The sequence below is a fragment of the Macaca thibetana genome, chromosome 5 (assembly GCF_024542745.1).
Source record: "Macaca thibetana thibetana isolate TM-01 chromosome 5, ASM2454274v1, whole genome shotgun sequence".
NCBI classification, from domain to species: Eukaryota; Metazoa; Chordata; class Mammalia; order Primates; family Cercopithecidae; genus Macaca; species Macaca thibetana.
The window spans coordinates 178,520,816-178,534,378 of record NC_065582.1 but is presented as its reverse complement, the minus strand read 5'-3'; the positions used below and the strand labels follow the sequence as shown (position 1 = coordinate 178,534,378).

The window sequence follows — 13,563 nt, the reverse complement described above, 5'->3', positions numbered from 1 at the left end:
ACCCAACAAGGTAGAATTTACAATGTCTGTAGTTCAGTTAAAAAGTACCAGGCATGAAACAAACTGGAAAATATAACTCCTCATGAAGAGAAAAAGCAATCAATTGAAACCCATCCAGAACTGACACAGATGTTAGAATTGACAGAGAATGGCATTAACCCATTTATGCCTAGTGTTCCATTATTGGAATGGTAAGCTTGTGGGAGTTGTTTATATCCTACTGCTCAAGGTCATCACCAAGTTGTGATTTTTCACACAAAAAAAATTGCAACCTCCAGTCTAAATGGGGTAAAACAGTCATTATAATTGTGTTTCATATGTTCAAAAAAGGTTAAGTATAGATATGGAAGACGTAAAAAGATATCTATATGTCTATATTTACATCTATATCACACATTTTTTTTTCTCTAAAAGTTTGATTTGAATATACACACACACAAACATATACGTGTGTGTGTATGGGAATTAACAGCAGATTAGACATTGCTGAAAAAAATTAGTTAACTTGAAGATAATAGCAATAGAAACTATCTAAAATGAAAACAGAGAAAAGTGAACAGAGTACCAGTGAGCCATGAGACAACTTCAAGTGGCCTAATGTGTGGGTAATTGGAATTCCTGGAGAAGAGGAGACAGAAAAAGAAGGATGAAAACATATTGGAAGAATTAATGGTAAAATTTTGCCTAATTTGATGACAACTGTAAACTCACAGATTTAAGAAGCTCAGTGAATCCCAAGCATAAGAACCTTGAGGAAAATTTTTCCAAGGTACATCATAATCAAATTGCTCCAAACCATTGATAAAGAGAAAATCTTAAAAGCGACTAAAGGAAGAAGATACATTATGTACACTACAAAGCTAAGGTCAGGGTGACAGCTGATTTCTTATTTCAAATAATGCGAGTGAGGAGACCATGGAGCAATGTCTTCAAAGCAATGAGGAAAACCTGCCACCTGAAATTCTTTATTCAAAAAATACATCTTTCAAGAATGAAGATGAAATAAATGTTTTAGACTTACAATGCTGAAAGTTTTCCTTACTAGGAGATTCATACTGCAAGAAATGTTATAGGAAATCAGGCAGAAGGATTTTCGTAACAGACAGAAATCTAGAACTAAGGGAGGAGACCACCCCTCATATTGTCTTATGTCCAATTTCTGCCTCCAAAGAAAGAAGAAGTAAAAACTAAAAGGCAGAAATGAAATCCACAAGCAGACAGCACAGCGCCACACCCTGGGCCTGGTAATTAAAGATCAACCCCTGACCTAATTGGTTATTTGCATAAAAAAGGCACTGTGAAGATCCCTGCCCTGTTTGGTTCCTTTCTAATTACCAGTGTATGCAGCCCCTAGTCATGTACCCCCCACTTGCTCAATTGATCATGACCCCCTCATGCAGAACCCCTTAGAGTTGTGAGCCCTTAGAAGGGACAGGAATTGCTCACTCAGGGAGCTCAGCTCTTGAGACAGGAGTCTTGCCGATGCTCCCGGCCGAATAAACCCCTTCCTTCTTTAACTCCAGTGTCTGAGGGGTTTTGTCTGTGGCTCTTCCTGCTACAGATCCACACAAAAAAATGAGCAATGGGAATGGTAACTACATGGGTACTTATGTTAGATTCTCCTTTAATTTTAAAAGTCTTCCAAAAATTGACTGACTGTACATCCAATGGAATATTATCCACCATAAACAGGAAATGAAGTTTTGATACAACAAGTAGATGAACTTTGAAAACATTATGCAAAGTAAAAGAAGCCAGACACAAAAGGTTATTCTGTAGTTCCATTTATATGAAATATCCAGAATAAGGAAAATCATAGAAACAGAAGATAGGTAGTTGCCAAGGACTTGGGGGTGGGAGGACTGGGGAATAATTGCTTAAGAGGTGTGGGGTTTTCTTTTACTCTGGGAATGGTGAAAATGTTCTCAGACTAAATAGAGGTGGGGGCTACTTAATCCTAAATGTCACTTAATTGTTGACTTTAAAGTAGTAAATTTTATGTTATGTGCAGTTCACTTCAATACAAGAAAATTTTAAAGATTAATTGACTTGTTTCAATGAAAATAATGACAAAGTAGTATGAAGTTTATAACGTATATAAAATTAAATGTATGGCAGAAATAGCACAAAGACCAGGAAGCAAGAAATGGAAGTAAATTAGCATAAGGTTTGTAAGCCAAAAGTATCTGAGACAGGTCTCAATCAATTTAGAAAGTTTATTTTGCCAAGGTTAAGGACACACCCATGACACAACCTGAGGAGGTCTTGATGACGTGTGCCCAGGGTGGTTGGGGCACAGCTTGGTTTTATACGTTTTAGGGAGGCATGAGACATCAATCAATGCACGTAAGATGTACATTGGTTTGGTCTAGAAAAGCGGGACAACTTGAAGTGGGGACTTCCAGATCATAGTTAGATTCAAAGATTTTCTGATTGGCAATTGGTTCAAAGAGTTATTGTCAATAGAAAGGAACATCTGGGTTACACTAAGGGGTTGTGGAGACCAAGGTTTTATTATGCAGTTGAAGCCTCCAGGTAGCAGGCTTCAGAGAGAATAGATTGTAAATGTTTCTTATCAGACTTAAAGAGTCTGTTCAATCTGAAATTCCAGAAGGAAGGATGGTATAAGGAGGCATGTTCAGCTCCCCATTCCCATCATGGCCTGAACTAGTTTTTCAGGTTGACTTTGGAATCCCCTTGCTGAGAGGAGTAGTCCATTCAGATGGTTGAGAGGGGGGCTTAGAATTTTATTTTTGGTTTTTGTACTCCATGTGAAGTGATATAATATCACTTGAAGTTACCCTGGGATAAGTCAAAGATGTGTACTATAAACCCTAAAGCAGCCACTAAAATAACAAAACAGAGCTATAGCTAATAAAGCACCAAAGGAGGGAAGGGGGAAGCATAAGAGCTCCTCAACCCAGAAGAAGATGGTAAAAGGTAAATCTCAAAATAATTATATTCAGTCAAAACAGCTAGATAGGTTGGACACAGTGGTTCACACCTGTAATCCCAGCACTTTGGGAGACTGAGGCGGGTAGATCACTTGAGGCCCGGAGTTTGAGACCAGCCTGGGCAACATGGTGAAACCCCATCTCTACTAAAATTACATAAATTAGCCGGGCATGGTGGTGCACGCCTGTAATCCCAGCTACTCAGGAGGTTGAGGCAGGAAAATTGCTTGAACCCAGGAGGCGGAGGTTGCAGTGAGCCGAGATTGTACCATTGCACTTCAGCCTGGGTGACAGAGTAAGACGCTGTCTCAAAAAAAAAAAAAAAAAAAGAAAAAGAAAAACAGCTAGACAAAAAAATACATACTGTATGATTTCCCCTTATTAAAAAAAAAAAAAAAAAAAAAACTAGAAAATGTAGACTCGTTGATTGTAACTGAAAACACATCAGTGGTTGCTAAGTGGGGGGCAGGGGGTAGGTTTATCAAGAACATGGATGTGTTCACTACCCTGGTTGTGGTGATGGTTTCATAGGGGTAGAAATATGTCAAAATTTATCGCATTGTGTACTGTAAATATGTGCAGCTTATTGTACAGAAGTTATACCGCAATAAAGCTGTTTTGATTAAAACAACAACTACTCTGTGTTGGATGGTATTATTTTCTCCACTGTATAGATGAAGACGCATAGGCATGCAGAGCTTAATGATTTGCCTGAGGTCAAGTAAACCCTGGGCACCTGGCTTGAAGTCTATATGGAACAAAACAAACAAAGAGAAGTGAGACCGCTTCAGAGGGAACCATAGACCCAAAGGACAAATAGTAGAATTTCAGGAAGGGAGGATAGGAGGACATTTCAGTCATTTCAGAGAGCACGAACCACAGACACAAAGCGCATGGCGTGTAGGGCACAGTGCGCAGTTGGGAATGGGAGTCCCAGATGTGCATGTGTGAGTGGGGAAGGGGCAGAAGAACAGACCAGACCTGTCCAGGGGGACCTTGGCTGGGATTGGCGTAGGGAGCTCCTTGGATCCCATGCTAAGGAGTTGAACTTCCATCCGCTAGGACATGGAAAGACTTAGAAGTGTTTTCAGGAGAGCGATGGGCTCGGGTGACTCTTGAGGATGATATGTATGGAATGAAGGATGGCTGGGCTCCCCAACCCTCCTGGAGTCTTCATAAGCAGGGACAGTCTTGTCTGATGTTGCTCCCTCCAGGTTCCCAGTGCATCTCCATTGTAAACCTTTGGTGGTCCTCAGAATCCCAGGTCTGTGAACTCTGAAAGACTGTTCTCCTCCACCCTCCTCTACTCACTGTTCTTTGGGTTTGGGTCCATTCCTGTCCCCTTCCAGGTTCGAGGGGAATTGCTGCGGGAGAGAGTGCAGCGGCTGGAGGCACAGGAGGGAGGCTTTGCACAGTCGCTTGTTGCTCTGCAGTTCCAGAAGGCGGCCCGGGTGACCGAGACCCTGTCAGCCTACACCGCCCTCCTCAGCATCCAGGACTTGCTCCTGGAAGAGCTAAGTGCGTCTGAGATGCTGACCAAGTCGGCCTGCACGCAGATCCTGGAATCGCACAGCCGGGTGAGTGCAGGCGCTGGGAAGGAGAGGCAGACAGAGCTGGTTCTTTCTGGTACCTACCTCTGCATCTTCCCCTGTGGAATAGGCTGCAACCCCTGTCCTGTCTATGCTGCAGTGTTGTGATGAGGATTAAATGAAGTGACTTATTGGAGAGTACTTTGCACTCTCTCAACCAAAGATGGCTCTATTTCATTGCTCTGAGAAGCAACCCTTTTGGATTTTAACATCTCTGAACCTTGGCAGTTGCCATGGTTTCATTGGCAGTATTGTTTCTTTCGTTATACTAGGGAGGACAACAGTGTATCTTCCAATTAGCACATCCTAAATGCAACAATATATTGGGTTATTTATTATTTTAAAAATTCTAGTTATTAGCGTTATCGCAATGTGCTACATTCTTTCCAAAATGTGCGAGGTATATCCATAAAACAAAAGCTATTGTAATAACTGTTTTGGTGACTAATTTTAGGTCTTTTATGTGTAGATTTTAGAATTTCATTTATTATATATTATTATCATAATTACATATAGTGAGGAAAAAACCCCTCACATTTATTGAAACCCTAGTGTGGGGAGGGAAGCGCTACTAAGTTGTGAATAGACATGCTCTCACTTAAGTGTACGTAATTCTTTACTTAGTTATACTTAAGATTATTACTGAAGCATAATTAATAAGAAGGTACAATTTTATGCTACTTTACAATTACGCTGTTTGTCATTATATTCATCATTTAGCTGTGCAGTAAAGTAGATCTTGTTATTATACTTAGTTCTCAGGTAAAGAAACTGAGATTGGGGCAGATGGCAGGTCAAGTTCTTTGTGAAGACCACATGACTGATTGTGAAAGGAGCCAGGAATGGAATCTGTTTCTGACTTCAACCCATTATGTCATGTCTATGGACTACACCAGTTGAGTTTGCCATGTGAGGTTCCCATTACTTTCTTTAAAACGTAGCAACAGTAGATGCTGAAAAGTCTAAAAGTATTTCGGGAGTGGGCAGACACTATGCACCCTGCACTGTAACAACTATTTCAGGGATAGAAAGGAAGCAAAAGCATTGTAAGTAATTCTAGCACAAAATAGCCAGATGCTGGACATATAAAAATGAACATATTTTTAATGCTTTGTGAGCTCACAAGGACCTATGGAAGAAAATCCCTGAAGATATGCAAGATATATCCTAGATAAGGTGAACTCACGGAGATAGGTGGGGGCAACTTCAGGAGCCAGGTTTACCTCGGAACAAAGGCTGAAACCTGCAGCACAGAGACTTGGGATTAATTTTGGAGGAGTGGGAGATGAGGCTGTGGGATGTCTCAGTTAGTGAGAACACCCAGCGAGGGGTGGGAGGAGAAAGCCGCCTGCTGGCAGAACCCATCTCCACACCTGCTCCAGGTGAAGCTCTTCCTGTGAGTTTTTAATCGAAGGCCTCTGCTAACATGAAGAACGAATCCAAATGCGTTTTAGCCATCCAGTCACGAAATCTCCGAGGTGATAAATTAAAATAATTCCAGGTTAGTTCACTGTCTGCATGCAAAGACAGATCCTCTCCAGAAAAAAAATATTCTCAGTGGAGTAGCTCAGGATTTCCATAGATCAAGTTCAGCCGAATGTGAGCTCTCAATTGAAGAAGAAAGTCACCGAACACATAAAGAAGCAAGGCAAGATGACCTGCATACAGGAGAAACAAACAAAGCCAGATTACGATCCCTGAATACTTTAGAGATCCAAATTATCAACACAGAATCTAAAATAATAATAATTTGTGAAATTGTTAAAGATATTACAAAAGTGATTTAAATTTTTTTTTTTTTTTTCTGTTTTTCAGACAGAGTCTTCCTCTGTCGAGCAGGCTGGAGTGCAATGGCCCAATCTTGGCTCACTGCAGCCTTGACCTCCTGGGCTCAGGCAATCCTCCCACGTCACCCCTCCAAGTAGCTGGGACCACATGGGCATGTGCCATCATACCCAGCTTTTTTTTTTTTTTTTTTTTTTTTTTTTTTTTTTTTTGGTATTTTTTGTAGAGATGGGGTTTTACCCCATCTCAGCTGGGCTCAAATGATCCTCCCGCCTTGGCCTCCCAAAGTTCTTGGATTACAGGTGTGATTTAAAAATTTTATTCACCTGGAGCATATAGTGAGTTTAACTTGCATATATTTAATAAAAGACTCAAAATAACAACAAGAACAATTGCTAGAACAGGGAGAAATTGATAAATCTGTCATCATAGTGGGAAATTTCAGCATACTTCTGTCAGTGGTTGATTTATTGATCAAATGAAACACAGGTAAAGATATAGATGAACTAAACAACACAATTAACAAGGTGTTTTAATGCACATATAAATAATCGTATAGCCAAAAAAATAATGAATATATATCTCCAGCACACATCAGAACAGTTAAAAATAATTGACTATACAATATTATTTTAATACCTTTTGACAAGGGGAAATTAAGTTTAATTCATTTTTAAAAAGATGATTATAAAGTGTCCATAATTTGGACTTTGGAAATTTTTAAATTGATTTTGAAAAATCAATTTTAGGCCAGGCACGGTGGGTCACGCCTGTAATCCCAGCACTTTGGGAGGCTGAGGCGGGCAGATCATGAGGTCAGGAGATCGAGACCATCCTGACTAATACAGTGAAACCCCGTCTCTACTAAAAATACAAAAAATTAGCTGGGTGTGGTGCCAGGCGCCTGTAGTCCCAGCTACTCAGGAGGCTGAGGCAGGAGAATGGTGTGAACCTAGGATGTGGAGCTTGCAGTGAGCCGAGATTGTGCCACTGCACTCCAGCCTGAGTGACAGAGCAAGACTCCATCTCAAAAAAAAAAAATTCAATTTTAGAGGTTGATTTTAGAAAAAAAAATCAAAATTTTAGAAAAAACCAATTTTACAAATTTATTTTAAAACATGCTTTTGAATAGTTTACAGGTCAAGGATAACATAATGGAAATTTAAAAATACAGAGAATAACTGTGATATATGAAATTGTGTAAAATTCAGCTAAAGCAATTTTAAGAGGAAAATTTGTGCCCTAAACTGATATTAGAAAAGAAGAAAGGCTCACAATTAAGATTATATAAAAAGGGGGAAAATAACACATGTATTGTTTTTTATTTTGTTTACAACATGTTTCTTCTAAAACATACAGAAATTATACCTCAATAAATATATGTTTAAAAGTATGTGCATTTTGGGAGGCTGAGGCGGGTGGATCACCTGAGGTCAGGAGTTCAAGACCAGCCTGGCCAACACAGTGAAACCCTGTCTCTACTAAAAATACAGAATTATCCTGGTGTGGTGGCACATGCCTGTAGTCCCAGCTACTCTGGAGACTGAGACAGGAGAATTGCTTGAACCCAGGAGGTGGAGGCTTCAGGGAGCTGAGTTCATGCCACTACACTACAGCCTGGGTGAGACAGAGCAAGTTTCCCTCAAAAAAAAAAAAAAAAAAAAAAAAAAAAAAAAGTGTGTTTCTTCTGAAATACAGCATAAACAAAATAAAAAACAAGACTACCATAGAATTGAGAAAGTGAAGAGATTTTTTTGAGAAAAGTCTAATAAAATATACAAACCCTTGGCAAGAGCAACCATTAAGAAATATAAAAGACAATAATATTAAGAATATAAAAAGCAACATGACTATAGATGCAGTAGAGTTTTTTAAATAAGAGAATGTTGTCAACAACTTTATACAGATGAATTCAAAAACTGAAATGAATTCAAAAACTAGAAAAATGCAAATCACCAAAATTGGCTCAAGTAGAAAAAAAAAATGTCTATATAACCCTGTTGTCATGAAAGAAATTGATTCAGTACTTTAAAATCTTCCAAACCCACACAAAAGACACCCAACTCATTGCCAAAGTTTAAGGTATTTTGCCAATCTCATATATTAATTATTCCTGGTGTTAGAAAAATCGGGAATATTCCTCAACTCATTTTATCATGCTAGATAACTTTAACACCAAAACCAGACATGAACAGCACCAGAAAGAACAATTGTACTTCAATCTTGCATGTGAACATAGATGTACCATTTGAAAACAAAATAGCAGGATACAGCCATCTATAAAAAATTAATACATTATGGACAGGTTGGGTTTATTCTAGGAAGATAAGGTTGGTTTAACATTAAAACATCCATTTACAAAATTCACCTGATTAACAAATTAAAGGGGAGTGACTCATGTGATCATTTTAGTATATAGAGAATAAGTCTTTATATTAGTCTATTCTTGCATTACTATAAAGAAATACCCTGAGACTGGGTAATTTATAAAGGAAAGAGGTTTAATCGGCTCATGATTCCACAGGCTATACAGGAAGCATGATGCATCTGCCTAACTTCTGGGGAGGACTCAGGAAACTTACAATCATGGTAGAAGGTAAAGGGGAAGCAGGCATGTCTTACATAGCCAGAGCAGGAGGAAGAGAAGTAGGGAGAGGTGCCACACACTTTTAAATAACCAGATCTCATAATAACTCCATCACGAGAAGAGCACCAAAGGGATTGTGCTAAACAATTCATGAAGGACCCCCGTGATCCAGTCACTTCCCACCAGGCTCCACCTGCAACATTGGGGATTACAGTTCGACATGAGATGTACCCCCACCCAAATACCATGTTCTTCTCACATTTCAAGATATAATTGTGCCTTCCCAGCAGTCCCCCAGAGTCTTAACTCATTCCAGCATTAACTCAAAATTCCAAAGTCTCATCTGAGACAATGTAAGCCCATTCCGCCTATGAGCCTATAAATTAAAACACAAGTTAGTTACTTCCAATGATGCAATGGAGCCATAGGCATTGGGTAAATATTCCTGTTCCAAAAGGGAGAAATTGGCCAAAAGAAGCAGTTACAGGCCCCAGGCAAGTCTGAAATGCAGATGGTAGTCATCAAATCTTAAAGTTCCAAAATAATCTCCTTAGACTCCATGTCTCATATTCAGGTCATGCTGGTCCAAGGGATGGCCTCCCAAAGCTTGGGCAGCTCAGCCCCTGTGATTCAGCCCCAACAGCTGCTCTCAAGGGCTGGTATTGAGTATCTGCAGTATTTCTAGGCACAGGATGCAAGCTGTCAGTGGATCTGCCATTCCAGAGTCTAGAGGGTAGTGGCCCCCTTATCACAGCTCCACTAGGCAGTGTCCCAGTGGAGACTCTGTGTGGGGGCTCCAACCCCACATTTCCCTTCCACACTGCCCTAGTAGAGGTTCTCCATGAGGGCTCTGCCCTGGCAGAAGGCTTGTGCCTGGACATTGGGGCTTTTCCATATATCCTCTGAAATCTAGGCGGAGGCTCACAAGACCCAACTCTTTCATTCTGTGCACCTGCAGGCTTAACACCACATGGAAGATGCCAAGGCTTACAGTTTGCATCTTGTGAGCAGTGGTCCAAGCTGCACCTGGGGTCCTTTAAGCTGAGGCTGGAGGCAGGGAGCAAGGTCCCAAGGCTGCACAGGGCAGCGGGGCACTGGGCCTGGCCCAAGAAACCATTCTTATCTCCTAGGCCTCTGGGGCTGTGATTAAAGGGCTGCCGTGAAGGTCTCTGAAATGCTTTTAAGGTCTTTTTCCCATTCTCTTAGCTATGGTGGGCTGCAAATTTCCCACACTTTTACACTCTGCTTCCCTTTTAAATATAAGGTCCAGTTTCAGGTCATTTCTTTGCTCACACATATGAGCATAGGTTGTTAGAAGCAGCCAGGTCATACCTTGAATGATTTGCTGCTAGATAATTTCTTCCACGAGATACCCTAAATCATCACTCTCAAATTCAAAATTCCATAGATCTCTAGAGTAGGGGCAAAATGCCACCAGTCTCTTTGCTACAGCATGGCAAAAGTGACCTTTACTCCAGTTCCCAATGAGTTCCTCATCTCCATCTGAGACTTCCTCAGCCTAGAATTCATTGTCCATATTACAATCAGCATTTTGGTCACAACAATGTAACAAGTCTCTAGGAAGTTCCAAACTTTCCCTCATCTTTCGGTCTTCTGAGCCCTCCACACTCTTCCAACCTCCTTTGGTTACCCAATTCCAAAGCTGCTTTCACATTTGCAAGTATTGTTGTAGCGGTGCCCACTCCTCAGTACCAATTTTCTGTGTTAGTCTGTTCTCACATTGCTATAAAGAAGTACCTGAGACTGGGTAATTTGTAACAAAAGGAGGTTTAATTGGCTTATAATTCTGCAGGCTGTACAGGAAGCATGATGCATCTGCTCAGCCTCTGTGGAAGCCTCAGGAAACTTACAATTATGGCAGAAGGCAGAGGGAAAGGAGGCACATCTTTCATGGCTGGAGCAAAAGGAAGAGAGAGTGGAGGAGGTGTTACACAGTTTTAAACAACCAGATCTCATTATAACTCACTCACTCTCACAAGAACAGCACCAAAGGGATGGCGCTAAACCATTCATGAAGGATCCACCCCCATGATCCAATCACCTTCCAGCAGGCCTCACCTCCAACACTGGGGATTACAGTTCAACATGAGATTTGGGTGGGGACACAAATCCAAACCATATCAGTCCTTAACTGAATTTAACACCCATTCAAGATAAAACTCCGTAGCAAATTAATAATAGAAGGAAACCTCCAAAGCCCACAGCAAGTATTACACTCGAGGTGGTTAGCATGGAGGCGGATCACTGCCCTGAATTCCAGATGGAGGAAATAGAGCCTGCAGAGGGAAGAGCAGGTCCAGGGTCATTTAGTGAGTTAGGGGCAGAGGGAGACACCAGGAACATTTAGCCTTCAGTGCATGATTCATCTGCTCATCCTAAGTGCCCAAGAAACACCCTCAGTACAGCCCTAAAACACATAGTTGTGCTTTTTACTTCAAACCACACTGATTTCTATTCGTATAATAATTGGAGAGTACAACACTTACATTTTTTATCTTGAAACTCTTGAGTAACTCCTGCCTCCAGTTTGTTTAGAACAGAGTTAGTGTGTCCTGAGTTGGGAGCAGCTGATAAATCAGATGATGCCGTATTATTAAATGGGTGGTAAGGCAATGCATATGATTATTGCACCCTTACTTGAGTTTGCATTTGAAATGAAGACAGCCTGTTGTTTTGTTCCAGATATTAGACTTGCATTCTGCAATTTGCTCATTCTGTGTAAACCACTTTCCTATTGGGAATGGGCTTTTAGGCTGTTGAACATTCAGGAGAATTAAAAAAGCATGAAATAGAATGCTTTGGAAGAAATTACTCCTAAGAAAACTGTATCAAGTGCACCTCATCTGATGAAAGATTTAGACTCATTTTGCGAACTTGGAACATATGCAAGGCTTAGTTGGATCAGAGGGCCAAGTGACAATGATAGGCAAATTTAAATGGGATAGACTTACTCCTAACAGATAATGTGACCCCAAACAAATGGTACCCACTGTATTTGCATTTCAGTTTAAATTGTGTGTTTACCTTCCTGAGCCTCACTTGGCATCTTCTTCTTTGTTCATTGTTTTGAGACAGAGTCACTGTCACCCAGGCTGGAGTGCAGTGGTGTGATCTCAGCTCACTGCAACCTCCACCTCCTGGGTTCAATTGATTGTCCTCCCTCAGCCTCCCGAGTAGCTGGGACTATAGGCATGCACCACCATGCCCAGCTAATTTTGTATTTTTAGTAGAGACAAGGCCATGTTGGCCAGGCTGGTCTTGAACTCCTGACCTCAAGTGATCCTCCCACGTTGGCCTCCCAAAGTGCTGGGATTACAGGCGTGAGCCACTGCGCCCAGCCTTGGCATCTTCTGATCTTCCCTCTGCCTTTCTTCTCATGTACCACTGGCCACCATCTGTTGATTCTGCCTGGGTTTTCTCATTTCCACCTTTGGCTGCTCAGCTTCACTAGTCTGATGTATCTAGACCGGAACAACAGAAATAACCTTGATATTAGCCAGCATCAGTGGAGCTCTCGTTATGTCCAAAGCAGTGGGCTAAGTGTTTAAACCTCATGTCCATCCCATGATGTTTTCATACCCACTCTACAGATAGAGGAGCTGAGGCTTAGGAAGGTTAAGTCATTTCACCAAGGTCCCACAGCTGAAAAGCAGACTTTAAACCTCCCTCCAAAGCCCATGCTCCTGTCCTAACTTCAATTTCTGCTTACCTCCCTTTCTCCCTACTCTAGTTACCCCTCTGCTCGGTGACCAAGGGGATGTTTCTGAAAAATAAAAGTGATGATTCACAGCCCCATCCCCAGCTCTACATTAAAAAATCCCACCTTTCACCGCTCCCTCTCTCAGATCCTGCATTTTAGCCCTTAGACCTTCTTGCTGCCCCCTGAGCATTGGAGACACATTCAGGCATGTGTCCCTTTGAAGGACCTCTGCCTAGAATGCTTCTGCTGTACCTCCTTGAAGACTCCTCTCCATATTCTAAGACAAACCCAAATGTTACTTCCTCTGTGAAGCCATCCATGATTCCCTCTGGCAGAGCTGGTCTCTTCCAGCTCCCGTAACCCTCCATCCCAAAGCAGATGATGGCATTTCTCATCTCTGCAACTGTTGACATGAGTCTCTCCCTCACTAGACAGTGAGTTTTCATGTCTCACTCACCCCTGAATCCCCCAATCTACCTATTATCTCTCTTTCTCTCCCTCTCTCTCTCTGTGTCTTTCTTCCCCTCCATCCCTTTTCCCTCCCTCCATCCACGCTTCCATCCATCATCAACATCTGTATATCCATTCATTCAGCAGATACCTGTGGAGTGATTACTAAGGGCATTAGAGCTGAGTGATGGGAGCCAGAGTCAGAGACACCTGAAATCACCCCGACTCTGCCTCTTGCCCAGCTCTGTGATTTCAGGAGATTCCATTATAGTCTCTTACTTCAGTGACCTTATATATAAAATTAGGTGACAAAAAAATTCCTATCTTGTGTTATTTTTTGAAGATTAAACCACTAATACCTGTAACTTTTATAATCTGCTGATACAATCTGGCACCATATTGGCATTCAGTAAATGCCAGCTGCCGTCATCCCCCTCATCATTGTCATTGTTATTATTGTTGCTGTTTCTTCTTCCA

At 41.3% G+C, this 13,563-nt stretch overlaps 1 protein-coding gene across 6 annotated transcripts in view; it reads left to right on the top strand.

Annotated features, from left to right (window-relative positions):
• Positions 1-13,563, top strand: part of EVC2 (EvC ciliary complex subunit 2) — a 184,737-nt gene that overhangs the window by 117,434 nt on the left and 53,740 nt on the right. For all 6 annotated transcript variants that reach the window (XR_007725944.1, XR_007725942.1, XR_007725943.1 and 3 more), the window contains one exon: positions 4,304-4,531. Coding sequence is in view for 3 of the 6 variants with exons in the window: in XM_050792076.1 (XP_050648033.1) it covers positions 4,304-4,531 (228 nt within the window). In the remaining 3 variants the exon portion in view is untranslated. The remainder of the gene's footprint in view (positions 1-4,303; positions 4,532-13,563) is intronic.